The sequence below is a fragment of the Microcaecilia unicolor genome, chromosome 11 (genome assembly GCF_901765095.1).
Source record: "Microcaecilia unicolor chromosome 11, aMicUni1.1, whole genome shotgun sequence".
NCBI lineage: Eukaryota > Metazoa > Chordata > Amphibia > Gymnophiona > Siphonopidae > Microcaecilia > Microcaecilia unicolor.
In genome coordinates, this window is record NC_044041.1 from 171,162,248 (window position 1) to 171,186,462 (window position 24,215).

The 24,215-nt window shown below is 41.9% G+C and overlaps 1 protein-coding gene across 2 annotated transcripts in view; it reads right to left on the reverse strand.

Moving 5' to 3' along the window:
- LOC115481127 (cytochrome P450 2F2-like) overlaps nucleotides 1–24,215 on the reverse strand; it is a 107,962-nt gene that overhangs the window by 11,185 nt on the left and 72,562 nt on the right. For both annotated transcript variants that reach the window (XM_030220158.1, XM_030220159.1), the window contains exons 4-7: nucleotides 20,986–21,135; nucleotides 5,633–5,793; nucleotides 4,841–5,017; nucleotides 3,819–3,960 (exon numbers count right to left, since the gene is read on the reverse strand). In XM_030220158.1, the coding sequence (XP_030076018.1) occupies nucleotides 3,819–3,960; nucleotides 4,841–5,017; nucleotides 5,633–5,793; nucleotides 20,986–21,135 (630 nt within the window). The remainder of the gene's footprint in view (nucleotides 1–3,818; nucleotides 3,961–4,840; nucleotides 5,018–5,632; nucleotides 5,794–20,985; nucleotides 21,136–24,215) is intronic.

Here is a 24,215-nt window from a genome sequence, read left to right on the forward strand (position 1 = left end):
CTCCTGGCCCTTCCAACTGCAGAGCTGGCTACGTCCGGAGAAAGAGCCTGTTGTTAAAAATTTACCAGCACACCCCTGAGAGAAGGAGTCTCTCCAGTTTCCTTTATGGAGTGAGTCAGAAGGAAACTCAGGGGTCCTTTTACCAAGCTGCAGGAAAAAGGGCCCTGTGCTAGTGGTGGGGGCCGTTTTTACCGCAGCGGGTGAAAAAGCCCCAGATACACATGGCCAAGCGGTAAGAGAACTCTTACCGCATGGCCATGTGGTGTGGAGCTCTTACTGCCACCCACTGAGGTGGCGATAAGGGCTCCTGCATTAACCCAGTGGTAACCAGGCAGCGAACTGTGATGCCCGATTACCGCCAGGTTATCACCGTGCAAGCCATTTGACACCCAACAGACAGGACTTAACAAGGATCTGGGTTTTCTAGCCCATTATAAACCATAAAGTTGTATTTCTCTGTTTATCACCCTCCTCTCACCTACCCACACCCATCCTGTTAGACTACCAATGAAATGCTTTGATGTCCCCACGCATACCTCCTACCCGCCCCCACCCTTCTAGACTGTCAATGAAATGCTTGGATGTTTCACTTATATATACTATCAGCTACCACATTTGCTTAATTCCGATCTGACGAAGAAGGGCAACCTTCAAAAGCTAATCAAGAAATGTATTAAGTTATGTCCAATAAAAAAGGTATCATCTTATTTTCTTTTCCATGTTTTATTTTGTTTGATTTGTATTGATAACCTTTAAGAGTGGACTAACACGGCTACCACACCTCTCTAGCATAGATTAAAACAGGTAGAGATGGAGCTAGATGTATGGGTTCGGGAAGACGGTTCCAGGCATAAGGTGCCGCAAGATAAAAGGAACAAAGTCTGGAGTTAGCGGTGGAGGAGAAGGGGGACGACCAGAGAGATTTGTTCAGAGAGTGGAGTTCACGGGGAGGAATGTAGGGAGAGATGAGAGGTAATGAGAGGTCATAGAGTGGATGCATTTAAAGGTCAGTAAGAGGAGTTTGAACTATATATGGAAGCGGACAGGGAGCCAGTGAAGTGACTTGAGGAGTGGGCTAGTGTGGGCATAATGATTCTGGCGGAAAATAAGTCAAGCTGCAGAATTCTGGACAGATTGGAGAGGAGAAAGATGATTGAGCGGAAGACCAGTGAGAAGTAAATTGTAATAGTTCAAGCGAGAAGTAACAAGGGTGTGAATAAGGGTTTTGGTGGCGTGTTCAGAAAGGAAGGGGCGAATTTTGCTAATGTCGAAGATAAAAAAGTGACAGGTTTTGGTGATTTGTTGAATATGAGCAAAGAAGGCGAGAGAGGAGTCGAAGATGACTCCAAGGTTACGAGCCGAGGAGACAGGGAGGATATGAGAGCCATTAACAGAGACAGAGAATGGGGGAAGAGGGGAGGAGGGTTTATGGGGAAAAATGAGAAGTTCAGTTTTAGCCATGTTTAATTTGAGATGGCGTTGAGACATCCAGGCAGCAATGTCAGACAAGCAGGCAGAGATTTTGTCCTGGATTAAGGTTGAGATTTCAGGGGTGGAGATGTAGATCTGAGAGTCATCAACGTAAAGATGGTAATGAAAACCATGGGATGAGATCAGGGCACCAAGGGAGGGGGTATAGATGGAGAAAAGGAGTGGTCCAAGGACAGAACCCTGAGGCACACCTACTGAAAGTGGGAGGGAAGTTGAAGAGGATCCACCAGAGTGAACACTGAAAGTATGGAGTGAGAGGTAGGAAGAGAACCAGGAAAGAACAGGGCCCTGGAATCCAAGCGAGGAAAGCGTATTGAGGAATAAGGTGTGGTCAACAGTGTCGAAAGCAGCAGATAGGTCAAGAAGGATGAGGATGGAATAGAGACCTCTGGATTTAGCCAGAAGCAGATCATTAGAGACTTTAGTAAGTGCAGTTTCAGTAGAGTGAAGAGGGTGAAATCCGGATTGAAGTGGGTCAAGAATACAGTGGTGGAAATAAGTATGTGCCCTTGCTGATTTTGTAAGTTTGCCCACTGACAAAGACATGAGCAGCCCATAATTGAAGGGTAGGTTATTGGTAACAGTGAGAGATAGCACATCACAAATTAAATCCGGAAAATCACATTGTGGAAAGTATATGAATTTATTTGCATTCTGCAGAGGGAAATAAGTTTAATCCCTCTGGCAAACAAGACCTAATACTTGGTGGCAAAACCCTTGTTGGCAAGCACAGCGGTCAGACGTCTTCTGTAGTTGATGATGAGGTTTGCACACATGTCAGGAGGAATTTTGGTCCACTCCTCTTTGCAGATCATCTCTAAATCATTAAGAGTTCTGGGCTGTCGCTTGGCAACTCGCAGCTTCAGCTCCCTCCATAAGTTTTCAATGGGATTAGGTCTGGTGACTGGCTAGGCCACTCCATGACCCTAATGTGCTTCTTCCTGAGCCACTCCTTTGTTGCCTTGGCTGTATGTTTTGGGTCATTGTTGTGCTGGAAGACCCAGCCACGACCCATTTTTAAGGCCCTGGGAGGGAAGGAGTTGTCACTCAGAATTGTACGGTACATGGCCCATCCATTCTCCCATTGATGCGGTGAAGTAGTCCTGTGCCCTTAGCAGAGAAACACCCCCAAAACATAACATTTCCACCTCCATGCTTGACAGTGGGGACGGTGTTCTTTGGGTCATAGGCAGCATTTCTTCCTCCAAACACGGCGAGTTGAGTTCATGCCAAAGAGCTCAATTTTTGTCTCATCTGACCACAGCACCTTCCCCAATCACTCTCGGCATCATCCAGGTGTTCACTGGCAAACTTCAGACGGGCCGTCACATGTGCCTTCCGGAGCAGGGGGACCTTGCGGGCACTGCAGGATTGCAATCCGTTATGTCGTAATGTGTTACCAATGGTTTTCGTGGTGACAGTGGTCCCAGCTGCCTTGAGATCATTGACAAGTTCCCCCCTTGTAGTTGTAGGCTGATTTCTAACCTTCCTCATGATCAAGGATACCCCACGAGGTGAGTTTTGCGTGGAGCCCCAGATCTTTGTCGATTGACAGTCATTTGTACTTCTTCCATTTTCTTACTATGGCACCAACAGTTGTCTCCTTCTCGCCCAGCGTCTTACTGATGGTTTTGTAGCCCATTCCAGCCTTGTGCAGGTGTATGATCTTGTCCCTGACATCCTTAGACAGCTCCTTGCTCTTGGCCATTTTGTAGAGGTTAGAGTCTGACTGATTCACTGAGTCTGTGGACAGGTGTCTTTCATACAGGTGACCATTGCCGACAGCTGTCTGTCATGCAGGTAACGAGTTGATTTGGAGCATCTACCTGGTCTGTAGGGGCCAGACTCTTACTGGTTGTGGGGATCAAATACTTATTTCCCTCTGCAGAATGCAAATAAATTCATATACTTTCCACAATGTGATTTTACGGATTTAATTTGTGATGTGCTATCTCTCACTGTTACAAATAACCTACCCTTCAATTATGGGCTGCTCATGTCTTTGTCAGTGGGCAAACTTACAAAATCAGCAAGGGATCAAATACTTATTTCCACCACTGTAGGTTGAGAAGAGAGAAAGTCAAGACAACGGTGGTGAACAATGCGATCAAGTAATTTGGAGAGGAAAGGGAGAAGGGAGATGGGGTGATAGTTGGAGGGACAGGTAGGGTCAAGTGAGGGTTTTTTAAGGAATTGAGTGACAACAGCATGTTTGAAGGTCATAGGAACAGTTGCAGTGGAGAGTGAAAGATTAAGGATGTGACAGATGACAGGGATGATACACACACACACACACACACGCACACGTGCACGATTAACATACTTACCTGCTACTTCTGGGAATTTCATCAGAATCAAGATGCTGTATTTAAGGGTTGTCGTGACGGTGTCTGTCCCACCATAAAGCAGTGTATGCATAGTCATGATAAGAGTTTCCATGAAGAAATGGGATTCTGGATTATTCTTTTCCTGGGGATATATACACAAGATGAATAATCAGGAGAGAGGAAATAAACTGCGTAAGGTTTATAATCTCTCAGGAAATTCTTACAGCCCTTTTCATTCTCTTACTTTCCAGGCCAGTTCACCAAACCCACTGAGCCTTTCTGTAGAGCCGTTCTAGTGTTTCATAGGAAACAGGGAAGCCACCTACAGAAGCTTCTAATTTCCCTAGATTCCTGGCTGCCTATCAAAGGAAGGGGGAGCCTGAAAGGGAGGGGTTTGAGAACTCCTAAGTAGAAAGGATGGTACTCAGGGGCAATGCAGGGAGAGAAGGAACCAGAGAAAAGAGCTCCAGCCCAGGGAGAGGAGCTCCCTCACAACAGATGGCCAGTAGGAGTAAATGGGCTACCCAACCCGTGTCAAAGAGGACCCCAAAGTAAAAGCTGGACCAAAAAGCTGTGGACACTGATAGCCAGCTGGAGTAAACTGCAGAGAGAATATATCTGCCAAAGCTGAAGCTGTGTTTGTTGTTTGGAAACTGCAAAGATGAAGCTGAGACTGTATCTGCCAAAGTGAGAGTGTGCTTTGTTTAGAGATCTATAATAAAGCACATTGGCATATTTCTAAGAACTGTTCCTTGTTGATTGTTTCTAGGAGAAACAGACTAAGAGAATTAAGCCAGACCAGATTCCCTCTGCTCATGACAGTGTCTTTCTAATATCTATTGGTTTGAAAGAATAATAATAATAATAATTGGCGAAAAAAGGCACTTGGTGTTATTTTCCATTTCTTACTCTGATTAAATCATGTATGAAGGCTAAGGAGGAAATGACTGATAAAAAGGAATTCCTTTCTCATCTCTGAGCAGCAGAGTTTATGGTAAGTAACACAGTCCTCTACATTTTACCTTCTCCATTTTGGTGAGGAAAACATCAATGTAATCTCTAGGGTTTTCGGGGTCCAATGTCTCCTGATGAGTCTTGATTATATCCTGAAATATAGGTCTTAGAACTTGATGATTTGCCAGTATCTTTTGGTGTGGTCCTGGCAGATAGTCCATGATTTCTGGGTAGATATTGTACCACTGGAAAGAACAGAGTGGAAGAGTAATATATTTGCATGGAACATCACAACTGAAGAGATTCACAAGTCTGTTTTATTGTATTTATCATTTCATCCTATGAATGCATCGTTTGAAAGTCTTAACATCAAAATACTCTTTAAAAAGGTTTGTATTTCCTATTTAGAATTATAGGGGACTCTATGGGGAGACGTCTGCAACACAGTTTAGGCAAAGTCTAATGTGATTAAATGTAAATTAATCTTCAACAACTACTGAAAAAGGTGTGCTCTCAATCCACATCCAATTGTTTTTTAATGACTTTTTATTGACGCTTTCTAGTTGTGTACATTGGGCACATATCTGTACAATACAGTCTGTATGTAAATTTTCCTTGTAAATAGTCTGCCCAGTTGAGAACTACATCAAATGTGTACTCTGATGTGTAGTCTGACAAAGGAGTTATAGGCTGCCACAGAGAGGATTGGCTGTCTCCCACAGCCAGTGACATTCTACCCAATGTCTACTATATCAGCTACTTGACCACTTGGTTAAAGAGCCCTAAAGGATCAGGATAATTCCTTGGCATCATGGTTACATATCTAAAGTATACTGTGAAAGAAGTCTGCAAGCACTGACCGTTCCCCAGGAAGAGCTCATTAGCTTAAAGTTATCATCAATCGAGCGTGCAATGTTTTGAAAGACTTTATCTTCATAGTCAAAGCGGCTCCCAAAGAGGACAGAGCAGATGACATTGGAGACTGATCTGCAAATAATTTGTGTAGGCTCAAAGGGTGACTCTATAAGAAAATACAGTAAGATGTTTATTTTTTAAATATAGAAACACAGAAAAATGTAGGCAGATAAAAACCATATGGCCTATCCAGTCTGCCCATTCATGCCATCTACTCTCCCTATCAGTCCCTTAGCTATCCTATGTACTTGTCCCAAGCTCTTTTGAACTCAGATACTGTTTCGTCTCCACCACTTCCACTGGGAGGCCATTCCATGAATTCACCACCCCTTCCATGAAGAATTATTTCCTCAGGTTACTTCTGAATTTATCCACTCTCACGTCCATTCTATGTCCCCTCGTTCCAGAACTTCATTTCAATTGAAAGAAACTTGCCTCCTGTGCATTTATGCCAAATAGATATTTAAATGTTTCTATCATAGCTCCTCTCTCCAGTCTTTCTTCCAAGGTATACATATTACGGTCTTCAAGTCTGTCCCCGCACACTTTATTTATTTATTGCATTTGTATCCCACATTTTCCCACCTTTTTGCAGGCTCAATGTGGCTTACAATACATCATGAATGGTGAAGATATATTAGAAGAATAGACAATTTAGTTAACAGAAGAATCATGGTAACATGATAATGATAGAACATGATAGTAGAGTAACAAACAGATATTATAAGACAGTTCTGAATATATATGGAGGAAATGTGTATGTTTACATTTGTTGATCTTTGCGGTATACTTTATCAAAGAGATGGGTCTTCAGTAGTTTTCGGAAGTTGGTTAGTTCGTAAATCGTTTTTAAGTTGCGCGGCAATGCGTTCCATGACTGTGTACTCAAGTAGGTGAAATTCGACACATGCATTGGTTTGTATTTTAGACCTTTGCAGTTTGGGAAGTGAAGATTAAGGAATGTGCGGGATGATCTTTTAGCATTCCTGGGTGGTAGGTCTATCAGGTCTGACATGTAGGCTGGTGCTTCTCCATGAATGATTTTGTGAACTAGAGAGCAAATTTTGAATGTGATGCGTTCTTTGAGTGGGAGCCAGTGTAGCTTTTCTCGTAGTGGTTTAGCACTTTCATATTTTGTTTAGCTGAATATGAGTCTGGCTGCAGTGTTCTGGGCTGTCTGAAGTTTTTTGATTATTTGCTCTTTGGAACCGGCGTAGAGTGCGTTGCAGTAGTCTAGATGGCTAAGCACCATTGATTGTACCAGGTTGCGGAAAACAGTCCTAGGGAAGAAAGGTCTTACTCTTTTTAATTTCCACATTGAATGGAACATCTTCTTGGTTGTGTTTTTCGTATGGCTCTCAAGTGTTAGGTGTTGATCGATGGTAACCCCAAGAATTTTTAGGGTATCCGAAATTGGAAGGTTCAGATTTGGTGTGTTAATGGTGGTGAATTTGTTCGTGTTATATTGAGAAGTAAGTACTAGGCATTGGGTTTTTTCTGCATTAAGTTTTAGCTTAAATGCATCTGCCCATGAATGCATGATATGGAGGCTTTGGTTAATGTCATTAGAAATTTCCTTTAAATCTTGTTTGAATGGGATGTAGATCGTTATGTCATCTGCGTTTATGTATGGGTTGAGGTTTTGGTTTGATAATAGTTTGGCCAAGGGTATCATCATTAAGTTGAATAGAGTCGGTGAGAGGGGGAATCCCTGTAGGACTCCGCATTCAGGTATCCATGTGGCTGAAGTAGTCAGGTTAGATGTCACTTGGTATGATCGTGTGGTTAGGAAACCCTTAAACCACTTGAGAATGTTACCTCCAATTCCAAAGTACTCAAGGATATGTAGTAGTATTCCATGATTGACCATGTCGAAAGCACTTGACATGTCAAATTGTAGGAGTAGTATGTTTTTTCCAGTTGCAATTGTTTGTTTGAATTTAGTCATGAGTGTAATTAATACTGTTTCAGTGCTATGGTTAGACCTAAATCCTGACTGGAAGTCGTGGAGTATTGAGAATTTATCTAAGTAGTTTATGAGTTGTTTGGTCACCATTCCTTCTGTTAGTTTGGTTAATAAGGGAATGGATGCTACTGGTCTGTAGTTGGTTAGTTCACTGGCGTTTTTCTTTGCGTCTTTGGGTATGGGGGTGAGTAATATGTTTCCTTTCTCCTTCGGGAAGGTTCTGTTTTGTAACATGTAGTTCAGGTGTTTCGTTATGTCTGTTATAAATTGTTGGGGAGTATATGTCATAAGGTTGTTTGGACATATGTCTAGTTTGCAATGAGATTTAGCAAATTGTTTGAGCATTTGAGAGATGATATTCTCTGATAGTATCTTGAAGTTGGTCCAGATTCTGTCTGCTGGATGTATGCCAGGGTTTGGGTCTAGGCAGTCAAGGAGTTCAGTATAGTCGATGTTACTGGCAGGTATCTTAAGTCGTAATTGTTCGATTTTCTCATTGAAGTATTTCGCGAGGTTGTCTGCTCCTGATGTGTCTTTGCTGTTGGTTGTGATTGGTGTAATATCTATTAGTTTATTCATGAGTTGGAAGAGTTTATGTGTGTCCTTGTAGTTTGGTCCAATTACAGATTTGTAATATAGTCTTTTAGTTTGTCTTATGGTATATTTGTATTTCCTTTGGAGTTGATGAAGACCACTGACTGTTTTAGTAGCCTCCCTCTAGACTGTCTCCATCTTGTTTAATTATATCTTTTTGAAGGTGAGGTCTCCAGAATTGTACACATTATTCTAAATGAGGTCTCACCAGAGTCTTATACAGGGGCATCATCACCTCCTTTTTCCTACTGGCCATTCCTCTCCCTATGTACCCAAACATCCTTCTACCTTTTGCTTTGCCTTTTCTACATGTTTGGCCACTTTAAGATCATTACATTTGATCACAGCTCCCCTTTCATGCACAAAAGTTCTTCACTCCCTAAACTGTACCGTTCCCTTGGGTTTTGCAGCCTAAATGCATGACCTTGCATTTTTTAGCATTAAATCTAAGCTGCCAAATTCCATACCAATCCTCTAGCCTGGCTAAGTCCTACCTTACCCTATTGCAGATTTTGGTATCATTTATTTTTATTTTTTTATTTATTGCATTTGTATCCCACATTTTCCCACCTCTTTGCAGGCTCAATGTGGCTTACAATACATCATGAATGGTGAAGATATATTAGAAACATAGACATTTAGTTTACAGAAGAGTCATGGTAACATGATAATGATAGAGCAGGATAGTAGTATAACAAGCCGATATTATAAGGCAGTTTTGAATGTCTGTGGAGGAGTAGAGTATGTTCACATTTGTTGATTTATTTGTTTATTTATGTATTTTTGTATCCCACTGTTATCCAAAAACAAGTTTTGGTTCAAAGTGGCTTACAATTTACATTTTGGTGAGATTGCAATAGTGTTTTTTAATAGTTATGATGTGTGGAGAGCATCGATAGTTTATGTAGTTGTCCATAGAGTTTGGAAGATATAGGTTTGAAGAGGTTGTCCATAGCATTTGTAAGATGTAGGTTTGAAGAGGTAGGACGATAGTTCATGTAGTTATATTTGGAGTTTTAAAGAGGTTGGTTTGAAAGGTAGGCCAACGATAAAAGTCATCGGATTTTTAAAGACGATAATTTGTTTAGTCATCGGATTTTTAAGGAGGTAGATTTGAAGAGGTAGGATGATTGCAGCTTATGTCAGTGGTTTCCAAACTTGGTTCTGGTGGCACCCCAGCAAGTCAGGGTTTTAGTATATCCACAATGTATATTCATGAGATAGATTTGCATGCAGTGGGGGCAGTGCATGCAACTGCATGCAAATCTCTCTCATGAATACTTATTGTTGGTATCCTGAAAGCCTGACTGGCTGGGGTGCCTCCAGGACTAGGTTTGGGGACCATTGGCTTATGTAGTTAGTTGTAGAATTTTTTGTAGGTTTTCATTTCTTTTCTTAATTGAAGGTAGTTGGTGATGCTTCTTGTGGTTTTTGGTATTGAGTTCCACCATTTGGAACCTAGGTAGCTGAAACCTGCTGTGTAGATGGTTATAGTTTATGTTTCTGCAGTTGGGTAGGTGAAAAAGTAGATAGTTTCTGGTTTCTGGGTTTACATTTCTTGGGGATAGTTCAATCAAGTCTAGCATATACTCGGGTGCCATTCCAAATAGTATCTTGAAAATGAGGGTGCTCGCTTTGAAGAGTAGTCTTGCCTTGATTGGTAGCCAGTGTAGTGTTCTGAGCAGTGGAGTTGCTCTTTCATATTTAGATTTTTTAAATATCAGCCTTTCTGCCGTGTTTTGAATGGTTTGTAGCAATTTTAAATTGTTTTCCTTGTACCCTCACGTATGCTGCCTTACAGTAATCTAGTTGTGATGATATTGTTGATTGTACCATTAGCTGGAATGATTTTCTAGGAAAGTAGTCTCTTATCCTTCTCAGTTTCCAGAGTGTTTTGAAACATTTAGATGTCACTGATGATATTTGGCTGTCCAGTATTTTTAGTTGTGTTTCGGTTTGGTATGTTTGATGGTTGATTGTGAAATTTTGGTAGGATGAAGGGTTGTGCAGGTTGGATAGGACTAAGAATTTGGTTTTGTTTATGTCTGTTTTGTTTTTGGCCCATTTTCTTTCAAGTTTTCTGTACAGTTTTTTCATGTGTAGTAGTTTGTCATTAAACCAGGGGTGTGGCTGTTTTTTTTTGTTCCTCATTTGGTGTTATTTTGTTTAGTGTATTTTTGTTGTTTTGTCCCGTTTCTCATGAAGTGTATTTCCTCAGGTGGTATGGTGTTCTGTCTGTTCATTCATTGTTGTTGTCCAGAAGGTGTGGCTGTCTACTTTCTCTCTGGTTGTGAATGTGTGACTTGTCCATGGTTCTCTTTTCTTGCAGTTTTCTTTCCATTGTATAGTGAAAGTGAGCTTGCTGTGGTCTGACCATGATAACTCTTCCCATTTATGGTTTTCTAATATGTGGTTGTTGTTTGCTAAAAATCTGTGAGCTAATATGGTTAATAGGTGCCCTTTTTTGTGAGAACATAGTAACATAGTAGATGACGGCAGAAAAAGACCTGCACGGTCCATCCAGTCTGCCCAACAAGATAACTCATATTTGCTGCTTTTTGTGTATACCCTACTTTGATTTGATTTGTACCTGTGCTCTTCAGGGCACAGACCGTATAAGTCTGCCCCGCACTACCCCCGCCTCCCAACCACCAGCCCCACCTCCCAACCACCGGTTCTGGCACAGGCACAGACCGTATAAGTCTGCCCAGCACTATCCTCACCTCCCCACCACCAGCCCTGCCTCCCAACCACCGGCTCTGGCACAGACCGTACAAGTCTGTCCAGCACTATCCCCGCCTCCCAACCACCAGTCCCACCACCGGCTCTGGCACAGACCGTATAAGTCTGCCCAGCCCTATCCCTGCCTCCCAACCACCAGCCCCGCCTCCCGATCTTGACTAAGCTCCTGAGGATCCATTCCTTCGGCACAGGATTCCTTTATGCTTATCCCACGCATGTTTGAATTCCTTTACCGTTTTCATTTCCACCACCTCCCGTGGGAGGGCATTCCAAGCATCCACTACTCTCTCCGTGAAAAAATACTTCCTGACATTTTTCTTGAGTCTGCCCCCCTTCAATCTCATTTCATGTCCTCTCGTTCTACCACCTTCCCATCTCTGGAAAAGGTTCGTTTGCGGATTAATACCTTTCAAATATTTGAACGTCTGTATCATATCACCCCTGTTTCTCCTTTCCTCCAGAGTATACATGTTTAGTTCAGCAAGTCTCTCCTCATACGTCTTGTAACGCAAATCCCATACCATTCTCGTAGCTTTTCTTTGCACCGCTTCAATTCTTTTTACATCCTTAACAAGATACGGCCTCCAAAACTGAACACAATACTCCAGGTGGGGCCTCACCAACGACTTATACAGGGGCATCAACACCCCCTTTCTTCTGCTGGTCACACCTCTCTTTATACAGCCTAACAACCTTCTAGCTACGGCCACCGCCTTGTCACACTGTTTCTTCGCCTTCCGCCTTGTGCTGCTTTAATGTTCCATTGGTTTATGAAATTCATTAGGGTTCGGGTTTTGGTGTCATTTTGTTTTTCTAGGTGTAGATTGATGTCTCCTAGTAGTAGAACATTTGGTTAGCTAGTGCAGATGTTTGATATGAAGTCCATGAAATCGTCTTGTGCACTTGACCAACTGCCGGGGGGGGGGGGGGGGGCGGATGGTAGAACAGTATGATACATAGTTGGTCAGTTAGTGTTGTGTCAGTGATTTTGCATTCCATAATTTCAATCGCTGAGGATTTATGTTTAGCGATGGGTTCTACTGTGAAAGTGGATTTATATATTATTGCAATGCCTCCTTCCTTCTTTTTGGTTCTGTTGATGTGTATTGCTTTGTATTCTGTTGGGCACAGGTTGAGTATTACAGGGTCGTATTCTAGGTGTAGCCATGTTTCAGTTAAGAGCAGTAATCCAAGTTGTTCCATTTCTATCCAGTCTCTTAGTATTGCTGACTTGTTAACTGCCAATCTTGTGTTTATATATTCTACGGGTATCGAGACATATGTGTTGTATTTGATGTTGGTGTGTTTGACAGTTTGTAGTTGTCTGTTTGGTTTGTCTGTTTTGAGCTTGTGGTTTTGTTGGTTATTTTTCTGGAGTGGTTTTATGTTATTGGATGTTGGTTTGATTTCTGTTTTGGTGTTGGGGTTTTGATTAGGTTCTTCCAATTGTTGGTAAGGTTGTTGTCTTCCACTAATGTGTACTGGAATTGTGTTCCACTCTTTAGGTGTTGCAGCTGGTATCCCCAGTATCCATGTTGTTATTATGTAATAAAAGACTCATGTCCTTAGTTTGGCCATTTTGGAAGTTGCTTGAGGTGCAGGAGGGATCTCTCTGTTTTTGCTCTCTTTATTAATATCTCCCCAAGTTATCTGCTGTGATTTCTTTTCTTCCTGTATGTGTGTGTTTGTGTTTTGGGTGTTTTTGTTTGTGTGTTTATAGGATTGGGTGATCTTTATTTATCTACCTGGGCTGTAGCTGATTCTCCCAGTCAGTTTCCCATGTTGGGGGTGGCTGCTAGTTGATGTTCTCTTCTGTAGTTCTGTGCTCTCTGCTTTTCTCCTGCTGGTATCTGTCACTCTGGTTGCTCCAGGCCAGTCACTCCCAGCTTCTCTGACGAAGTGTGTTCCTTCCAGTTGGGTCAGTGCTTTTCTGCTGCACCACCAGAGGAAGTGAGCCTTCTCTCTTGTGGCCCTGTTACGCTGCTTGGTGTTGTCTCCATCGCTTTGTCCACCTTTAGTTTAGCAAGCTCCTCATGAACACAGTCCTCTGAAAATTATTCAGGGATTTCATTGGAGTATTATGTCCAGTTTTGGAGGCCGTATCTTGCTAAGGATGTAGAAAGACTTGAAGCAGTTCAGAGAAAAGTAACTAAAATGGTATGAAGTTTACGTAGCAAGACATAAGAGGAGAGACTTGCTGACCTGAACATGTATATCCTGAAGGAAAGGAGAAACCTGGGTGATATGATACAGATGTTCAAATATTTGAAAGGTATAAATCCACAGACAAACATTTTCCAGACAGGGAAGGTGGTAGAACTAAAGGACGTAAAGGGGGCCGACTCAGGAATAGGGTCAGGAAGTATTTCTTCACTGAGAGGGTGGAAGCTACCTGGAATGCTCTCTTGCTGGAAGTGGTGGAGATGAAAATGGTAATGGAATTCAAAAACATGTGGGATAAACACAAAGGAATCCTGATTGGAAGGAATGGATGCAAAGAAGCTTAGTGGAGATTAGGCAGCAAAGCCAGTACTGGGGAAGACGTCTAAGGTCTGTGCCCTGATTGTTGCTGAATAGATTTGGATGGGCTGGAGTGGAGCTTTTCAGGGGCTTCAACAACTTCAGAAATTTAGAACAAGGACAGTGCCAGGCAGACTTCTACAGTCTATGCCCTGAAAACGGCAGGGACAAATCAAAATCAGGTACACATATGAAGTATCACATCAAAAACTCATTACATATGGTATCTTATTGGGCAGACTGGATGGACCATACAGGTCTTTATCTGCTGTCATCGACTATGTTATGATATAACCTCTCCTCTCTTCAATCCCCATTGTGCCTGAACCTTAATCGACCACAATATCACCATGTATTTGTTTCTCTACTGGACATGGCAAACACCTTTACGTTATTATGTAAGCCACATTGAGCCTGCAAATAGGTGGGAAAATGTGGGATACAAATGTAACAAATAAATAAATAAGAAATTGCTCAACATTTTATTAGCAGTTGCTGTAAAATCCATACTACCCAATTGGAAAGATAACTTTCTTCTATCTTGTATTTCACTACCATGTAACCCATAATCCTTCTGTAAAACCAAATGTAGATTCTCTTCTTATGTCCAGTATCCATGATGTATTGTAAGCCACATTGAGCCTGCAAAGAGGTGGGAAAACGTGGGATACAAGTGCAATAAATAAATAAAATAAATAAATAAATAAATAAAATATTCATTTCTGGTGGCAATCTGTATTGCAACTTCATCAATTTGAAGTCTCAGTAATAGATAAGAAAGATCTTTCTCCATTGGCACGTAAAGTATGGTCTAGTTTGGACTCCTATATGTCCAATACTTAAATACTTACTTAACAGCTTTGATATATGTTTCTGATACTTTCTAGACACTGTACTTGAAAGGTGATGACTTTCTTTATTTTCACATCCAGCAATTCACCTGACAAATTGTTCTTCTTTGTTTTGCTTGGTCTCATTGAATTCTTTATTTGAGTATTTTGTTGTACACATTTGTTTTTGTACTTTTCAAAGTTAATAAAGATACTTGGACACAAAAAACAAAGGACTGGGTCAAGTACACTATTGGATGATCCCGCAAAGCTTAGAGCAGCTTAAGTTTCATATTTCCATGGTCCACAATTCAGCCTGCATAGTTGATTGTGAGGGATATTAGCTCAAAGGGAAAGCTGGGCCAATATTGCTTGACCAAAAGCACTGTCCCTTACTAAGGCTTAGACTAAACAACATGGTGCAGTGAAAGTATGAAGGCAGAAGCACGTAGCTGCTTTGCAGATGGTATTTGGTGAGCTTCTTGTATTGAGTCAGAGCTTTGCTTGGAGAGGAAAACGGTAACGGAATTCAAACATGCGTGGGATAAACATAAAGGAATCCTGCTCAGAAGGAAGGGATCCCCAGAAGCTTAGCCGGTGGTGGGAGGCAGGGCTGGTGGTTGGGAGGTGGGGATAGTGCTGGGCACACTTATACGGTCTGTGCCAGAGCCGGTGGTGGGAGGCAGGGCTGGTGGTTGGGAGGCGGGGATAGTGCTGGGCAGACTTATACGGTCTGTGCCCTGAAAAAGACAGGTACAAATCAAGGTAAGGTATACACAAAAAATGGCACATGTGAGTTTACCTTGTTGGGCAGACTGGGTGGCTCGTGCAGGTCTTTTTCTGCCGTCATCTACTATGTTCCCATTATAATTGTAAAAGAACTAAGCAAAACCTCTACTACACTTTTTAACTGTGTAGAGATCCATGACAAGCAAGTCTTAATACTGGATAGGGCTCTCTTCCTTGTATTTTGTACACTCAGGGTGAGGTAAAAAAAACAAAAACCAATATGCCAATGCATATCTTCACTATGGCACAGTACATTTGTGAGGAAATCACTACCACTTCTTCCTTGTGACCTTTATCTGTGGATCACTTGTATTCTTCAAATTTTTATAATCAAAACAATCTTCCCAGCATTCAAATCAGCTCCTCCTGTCTTCCTAACAGGAGCTAGGAAATATGCAAATTAGTTCACCCAAGCCATTATCCTTCTGCTGGTCAGGCTCTGTGGCTTCGCTGGATTGCTTTCTCCTTGCATTGATGCCTCTGCTGCTAGTTTCCTTGTTATCCAAGCCTCATTCCAGAGCATGTGTTCATGCATCAATGTGTCACTCCAGAGGCTATCCAAGCCTCAGTCTGATGTTCCAGTATCTTAGTCGCTCGCTGGTGTCTCTGCTGTACACTCTGTAGTGTGTTCCAAGCCTCATTTGGGGGGGGGGGGGGGGGGGAATGAGACTTTATATACTGCCTTTCTGTGGTTTTTTACAACTACATTCAAAGTGGTTTACATGTATATACAGGTACTTATTTGTACCTGGCGCAATCAAGGGTTAAGTGACTTGCCCAGAGTCACAAGGAGCTGCAGTGGGAATTGAACCCAGTTCCCCAGGATCAAAGTCTGCTGCACTAACCAATAGACTACTCCTCCACTCAACAGAGCACCAGAGGGTCTAACATAATCAGTGAGGATCTTTATAAGGAACATTGGGACTTTCATGCTTTTCCTTTACAACAAGCTAACCTTGTTCAGAAAGGCTTGTTCCTGTGACTCTTGTTGCTGAAGTCTTGCTCCTGAAGTCCTGTTTCTGAATGCATTGTTCCTGAAAGCTTTGTTCCTGAGCCTTGTTCCTAAACCTCCTGAACCTGGTTCCTGCAAGTTTGCCTTTTTACTGCAAGCCAAGCCTTGTTTCTGAACCTTGCTCCTGTAAGCCTTGCTCCTGCGAGTCTTGTTTCTGAACCTTGTTCCTACAAGCAAACCTTGCTCTTCAGTTGTTCCTGTGAGCCTTGTTCCTGTAAGCTCTGCTCCTGGTTCTTTTTCCAGCCAAGCCCTGTTCCTAGATCTTGCTTCAGCCAAGCCCTGTTTCTGACTCCTGCTCCAGCCAAGCCCTGTTCCTGGTTCCTGTTATAGTCAAGCCCTGTTCCTGTTCCATCCAAGCTCTGTTCCTGGTTCCTGCTCCAGCCAAGTCCTGTTCATGATTTCTGCCATTCCAGTCAAGTCCTGTTTGTCCTGCTTTCTATCTTGTCTGCCTTGCCTTGTCTTGTATAGTTCCTTGTCGTGTTCTTGCCCAGCCTAACCTTACCTTGTCTGAACCCAGTTCTAGCCTTGTTTCCTTGTCTTGCCTTCTTCCTGTCTGGGTTCAGTTCTAGCCCCGTTGTTTTGCTTTCCTTGCCTCATCTGGATCCAATCCTTATTTTGTCTGCTTGCCATGTCCTGTTGTGCCTAGACTAGTCTTGTCTTCTCCTGTCTGGATCCAATCCTTGCCTTGCCCTTGTCTTGCCTTTTCTGGACCCAGTTTTAATCTAGTTCTGTGTCTTGCCTTGTTCTGCCTGGGTTCAGTTCTAGCCCTGTTACCTTGCTCTCCTTGCCTTGTTTAGATCTGGTCCTTGTCTTGTCTGTTGTAGCCTAGCCTTAACTTGTCTAGTCCTGTCTCGATACAGTCCTTGCATTGCCCTTGTCTTGCTCTTTCTGGACCCAATTTTAACTTAGCTCTGTGTCTTGCCTTGTTCTGCCTGGGTTCCAGTTCTAGTCCTTTGCCTTGCTTTCCTTGCCTTATCTGGATCTGGTCCTTGTCTTGTCTATGGTACCTTGTTACTTCTGCCCTGCCTAGTTTAGCCTTGCCTAGCCTAGCCCAGTCTTGTCCTGTCTTGCCTCGTTTATTCTAGTCTTGTCTTATCTTGTCTTGATTAGTCCTATCTTGGTTCTTGTTCTGACTCCTGCCCTGTGCCAGCCCAGGGGACTTGTCTGCTGCAGCTCCGGATGCAGTCCCAGGTCTCACTGTCTAGAGTTTGTGACAATCACTCTCTCGGGCCGCTGAGCATAAGGAAGTTTTTTCCATTCAATATTCAAGAAACCCAAGACTGATTCCTTTCTTTCATTGGTTTGAGAACAGCCTTAAAACTGCCTCCTCACCCTGGATAGGACAACTCTCAACATGACGTCTGTCCTATCCTCTGCCCCAGCTATTAAACAAAAATTAATCAGAAATATAAACTCCAGGAAATCTTTCCCTGGTCTGCTGTCCTTGTCAATTTATCAGCAGCCTCAGCCTTCCTTATCCTTTAGGGCCTGCATTTTTTTTTTTAACAGAATTTTTATATGCTACAAGTCAATGGCTAAAGTACTTCTTGATGTTCCAGCCTGGACCAGATGGTATTCATCCCAGAGTACTGATAGAACTGAAAAATGAACTTGCAGAACTATTGCTAGTAATATTCAATTTACCTTTAAAAGCAAGCATGGTACCAGAAGATTTGAGGGTGGCCAATGTAATGCCAATTTTTAAAAAAGGTTCAGAGGTGATCTGGGAAATTATAGATCGGTGAGCTTGACGTTGGTTGCTGGGCAAAATGGTAGAGACTATTATAAAGAACTTAATTACAAAACATATTCAAAAGCATGGATTAATGAGACTAAGCAAACACGGATTTAGTGAAGGGAAATCTTGCCTCACCAATCTATTATATTTCTTTGAAGGGGTGAACAAACATATGGATAAAGATGAACTGGTCGATATTGTATATCTGGATCTTCAAAAGGCATTTGACAAGTACCTCATGGACTCCAGAGAAAATTGGAGAGTCATGGAATAGGAGGTAGTGTACTATTGTTGATTAAAAACTGGTTAAAAGAAAACAGAGAGTAGGGTTAAATGGTCAGTATTCTCAATGGAGGAGCATAGATAGTGGGGTTCCCGAGGGGGGTCTGTGCTGGGATCGTTGCTTTTAAACATATTTTTAAATGATTTAGAAATGGAAGTAACTAGTGAGGTAATTAAATTTGCTGATGACACAAAGTTATTCAAAGCTGTTAAATCACAAGAAGATTGTGAAAAATTACAAGAGGACCTTACGAGATTGGGAGCCTGGGCATTCAAACGGCAGAGGACGTTTAATGTGAGCAAGTACAACGTGATGCATGTGGGAAAGAGGAACCCAAACTATAGCTATGTAATGCAAGATTCCACATTAGGAGTCACTGACCAGGAAAGGGATCTAGGTGTCATCATTGATAATACATTGAAACTCTCTGCTCAGTGTGTGGCAGCGGCTAAGAAAGCAAATAGAATGTTAGGTATCATTAGGAAAGGAATGGAAAACAAAAATGAGGAAGTTATAATGCCTTTGTATCACTCCATGGTGCAAATGCACCTTGAATATTGTGTGCAATTATGGTCACCACATCTCAAAAAAGATATAATGGAATTAGAAAAGGTACAGAGAAGGGCGACAAAAATTATAAAGGGGATGGGACGACTTCCCTATGAGGAAAAACTAAAGTGGCTAGGGCTCTTCAGATTGGAGAAGAGAAGGCTGAGGGGAGATATGATAGAGGTCTATAAAATAATGAGTGGAATGGAAGCGACTTGAATCGCTTGTTTACTCTTTCCAAAAATACTAGAACTAAGGGGCACGCAATGAGGCTACATAGTAGTAAATTTAAAATGAATCAGAGAAAATATTTCTTCACTCAATGTGTAATTAAACTCTGGAATTTGTTGCCAGAGAATGTGGTAAAAGTAGTTAGCTTAGCGGAGTTTAAAAAAGGCTTGGGTAGCTTCCTAAAAGAAAAGTCCATAAGCCATTATTAAAATTACTTTGGGGAAAATCTGTTTATTTCTAGGATAAGCAGCATAAAATGTATTGTACTGATTTGTGATCTTGCCAGGTACTTGTGACCTGGATTGGCCACTGTGGAAACAGGATGCTGGGCTTGATGGATCTCCGGTCTGTTCCAGTATGGCAATACTTATGTACTTATGTAGAACGATGGTACAGGTAATTGTTCTTTGGAATATTATAATGCACAGTATGTTGGTCTTCCTAGAAAATTATTGAGGAAACTCAAGTGGTGAAAATACATGGCAAAATTTCAGACCAAGAGTAAAAAAGGGTTCTAATGCAACACAATTACTATACCAATCGAATTGATCAACTATATTTGAATGGGGTGTTTTTAAGGTTCTGTTGTTGGCATTTATGGTTTTGAGATTTAGAATTTATCCATTATTTTGCTCTCTTTTACAGGTATTTGCTCCTCACAACAGAATCTATTGGCAATTCTGGATGAATTTGTTTTAGAGAGAGAGAGATGTAGAGGAAGAAGGCTTTTAGACAGTTAAGATGACAAATAAACAATATGGAATCAGCAACACAAGCTAAGCAATGCAGAAAGAAAGTACAGTGGGCCACAGAGGGAACTGAAAGGCAAAGCCTTAGGTTGGAGGAAACAGTGTTTATGGAAGAATCTGTCAAGGCTTGTGTTTCGACCATGTGCCAGCATCGGGGTCATATGAAGTCTCAAAATAAAAAGGCTTCCTGTATGCTATGGTCTCAAGCATGTCACAACATCAATTGCACATAGTCTAAAAGGCTCTGTGTGAATTCCTGGGTGTGTAAACTTCTTCATGCACCTCACAGGGAAACTATAGTGTACCAATAGCACTATGGAAAATACTCTAGCCAGGACCAGTGGTAAATATTCTAAGGCCCAGGGCAGAAATTTTGGAGGGGGTCTCAAAGCCAGTAGGCTGTGTTTTTTTGTGGCTTCAAGCAGACTTGGGGCCCCTTGTTGCATGGGGGCCCAGGGCAATTGCCCTGTATGCAACCTCCATTCCAGCACATCTTCTGCATAATTCACACTGTGGATACATGCAAGAGATATCCTTCACTAGAATAAAACTCCTTGAGAGGATTGTACCACTAAACTCTATTAAATAATAAAGCTTATTAAAATCTGTTAGGTATGAACTAGAAGTTTAAATTTTTTGGTACAACCATCGGAAGCCAGTGTAATTGGCCAGCAGTAGTTGGACACTAGGCCAAAACTACATGTGCCACAATATTCTGACTTGTTTAAATCTTTAGAAACTTCACAGGAAGATCAGTATAAGACGTGCTGTAATATCTATCATCAGCTATTGAGTATTTTGACGGTCTTGACGGTCAGAGCTTTGAACAGTCGGCATGCTGAACTAATATTTCTAAGAGGGGGTTTATCCTTGACAAAGCCGCTAGACAGTGAAACATGAGCCATGTTGGATTAAAAAGCTCTCGGAAGCTGACACACCTATTGCTGAAAAAGCTAAGTACATTTAAAGTATAAAGTTTAAAGATTAATAAGTAGAAATTAAAAAGTCAAATAAACAATATGTGAGAATAGATACTTTGAAAAACCATACATGGACCAGTGACGAAGTGGGGAATTTCCTAAGCGACATTTGAATGGACTGTTTGCTTAGTTCCCAATCTGAGGTCTATATAAGAAGAATTTAGCTGTCTTATTCTTTAGTATCAAACCAGGTTGTAATTTACACTTTTAAGCAAGTAGATTCTTCTATACCTATTGAAAGAAATAGGAGCATGTAAAAGGCTAGGTTGCAAGATTAATTGAAAGCCATAAATAAATGCATAAAAGAGTACTTACTGTTGGTATTTCTGATCACTTTCATTAGGAACTGATTCTCCTCTTGGATCCTCTCTTCAATGCTCCTTTTCCCCACTCCAAAGTTTCTCATGGTCTGCAGAGCAAATCTACGAAGTGCCTTCCATTTTTCCCCATTACTGAAAGCCACATCTGAAAGAAGTAAATGACCAAGGAAACCTGGTTAGGAAACCTGGTTACCAAAGCTACGGAGGACCATCCAAAAAAGATGGGCTTGCTCTGCATTGGCTGTGACAGGCCCATGATAATGAGGAGAAAGACCACAATCCATTCACACACAGATATTCCCAAACTCCCTACTTGTTTGTCTTCCTGAATACAAGCTCCATGCGTTTTAGTCGACACTGAATGAGGCTGGTCATCTAATCTGTTGAGTACAGTTCTGCTCCCCTGACTGTGCACCACAGACAACTTCAGTTTTGGCTACTTGCCCCTAAAATTGAATTTATTTCTCCCCTCAATAGTAACCACTATTGTAATTTATAAATGCTTATATTGAATAGAGTGAATGGATAGTATGAGTGATGGAGGAAAAAATTTGATATGATACAAATAATGGGAGATTGTTAACATGTTAAAAATATATAAATATGTTAACAATCTCCCATTATTTGTATCATATCAAATTTTTTCCTCCATCACTCATACTATCCATTCATTCTATTCAATATAAGCATTTATAAATTACAATAGTGGTTACTATTGAGGGGAGAATTAAATCATATAAAAAGTAACTACACAAAAGAGAGAGCTCAGAAATAGAGGTAAAATTGAATTTAGAGATGCTATTTATTTATTCAGATTTTGCTCACACCTTTTTCAGTAGTAGCTCAAGGTGAGTTACATTCAGGTACAGTAAGTATTTGTCTGGATAGCTTACAATTCAAGGGGCCCTTTTACTAAGCTGTATTAGGTGCTAACGTGCACTTCAGGACCCTTTTTCTGAGCTGCGGTAAAAGGGGGCCTGCTCTAGCATCAGCGTGTGTTTTTGACACATGCTGAGCCCTCCTTTTACCGCAGCAGGTAAAAGGCTGTCTTTTTTTTGTCTAAAGGAAATGGCTGTGCGCTAAGTGAACCACTTACCGCTTGGCCAATTTTTTTTTTTGGGGGGGGGCAGCCTTTACCGCCACCCACTGAGGTGGTGGTAAGGGCTCCCATGCTAACCTGGTGGTAATCGGGCAGGGCATAGCGCTGCCCGATTATGACCGGTTAAGCCCCACCACTACTAAAATAGAAAATATTTTTGTAGCACATGAAACGGCATGCGCTGGGGGTGGAAACGACTGCCAGGCTCCTAAGGTGGCCTGGTGATAAATCCAGATTGGCGCTCATCAAACCTGTTGACGTATGCCAATCTTTTAGCAAAAGAGCCTCTTAATGCATCAAAAAATGGACTAATATAGGATGCACTGAAGTATCACACATTAGTTTTTGCATTTGGGTGCGCTAAATCATTTTTTGTACTTTTTTTTAATGGGATGTGTCAGGGACGGAGCGTAAACATTCCTGCGCTAACCAGTTAGTGCATCTACATTACCCAAGTGCTCACTGGTTAGCACACGGATAATGTGGAAGTTATTGCCTACAAAATAGGTGGCGGTGGTAATTTTTGAGAAATGGCCATGTATTAATGGCAACAGAAGCAAATGGCCATTAATAAAGGGGGTCCTTTTACCAAACTGTTGTAAAAAAAAGGCCCTGTGCTAGTGGTGGGGACCATTTTTGCCGTGCACTGAGGCCCTTTTTACCACAGCAAATAAAAAAGCCTAAAAAAGGCAAGGCTTTGTGGTATGATTTTACTTACCGCGTGGCCATATGCGGGGTGGGGTGGGGGGGAGCACTGGGGGTAGAGAGGAGGGAGGAAGAGAAAGTGGGACCTGGAGGCAGGAGCGAGAAAGATATAGGGCCTTTAATCAGTGGCACAGATGGGGGAGTCGGGTTCGTGGCGACCTGGGTCCCCCACCTTGGGCTCAGGCCTCCTCCAAAACTGCCCCACTAACTGAAGAAATCCACTCCCTGAGTCATCCCTTCTTCAAGTCAGTGGCATGCCTCCAGTCACCAATGCTTGCACTCCCCTAGCTTACTCAGTTAATTCATGAACTGAGTATGCTCAGGAAGTGCAGGCATCAGCAGCTGGAGGCACCCCACAGACTTCCACGCTCCACTTCCACTGGATTTCTTCTACTGGTGGGGCTTCGGCATCCCCACCAGCAAAGGTATGATACCTAATGTAGTGAAGGGAGGGAGAGGAAATGCATGGCCCACCAAGCCCCTCTCCAGTGTCCCTATCCCCCTACCATGGACTGCTGGCTATGCTCCACCTTTAATTGCACGATTAATAGTGATTAAAATTTTAATTGACATGCTGCCCTAAAAATTTCCAAACTTCCACCCATACCCACCTTGCTCTAGGGAATCTTTTCATGTATGCCCTTTTCAATTGTTATCAGACATCTAGGTGGAGTTCAACAAAATAATTATAAAGTATAAAACTAATAAAACAAAGGAAAAAAATTGGCATAAAACTAGTGCACTTTGGCGGTTATTTTAGAAGCTCTATTCTTGTTTTGGATGTCTGAAAACTGGCATTAGACATCCATATTGCATGGATTCGTTCAATCCATTCATTAATCTTCCCATCTGCTCTCAATATATTGGTTCATTCTATGGTTATTACACAATAAATCTATTGTAACTCCCTTTACAAACGACTGAAGACAAAAGAACTTTGTCGATTACAGACCAACCAGAGCATCACAATCCATCAAATTTCCAACTCATGGAAGTATGATCATTATTACCTCTCACCTTAAAGATGCACACTGGCCCCCAATCACCCACCGTATAACCTATAAGAACTTACTTTTAGTATTCAAGATCCTGATGACTGGTGTACCTTTCTACATCTTCTCACTCCTTTCAGCCCAGCCAGAACTCTCAAGTTAGCACAACAGAAACAGCTAGTTGTGCCCAGTTACAGTGAAATTGGGTGGGAGTTTCACAATTGAGGACCTTGGACAGAGAAGATTGTGTGGCTTGTGTGTTCGTGGACAGTCTCACTTTGTTCACAGTTTTCTTTGGATAAGTTTAAGACTGATCTTAAGACTCATTCACCGACGCTTTTAATTAATATCGTAAGAACATAAGTGTAGCCATACTGGGACAGACCAAAGGTCCATCAAGCCCAGCATCCTGTTTCCAACATTGGCCAA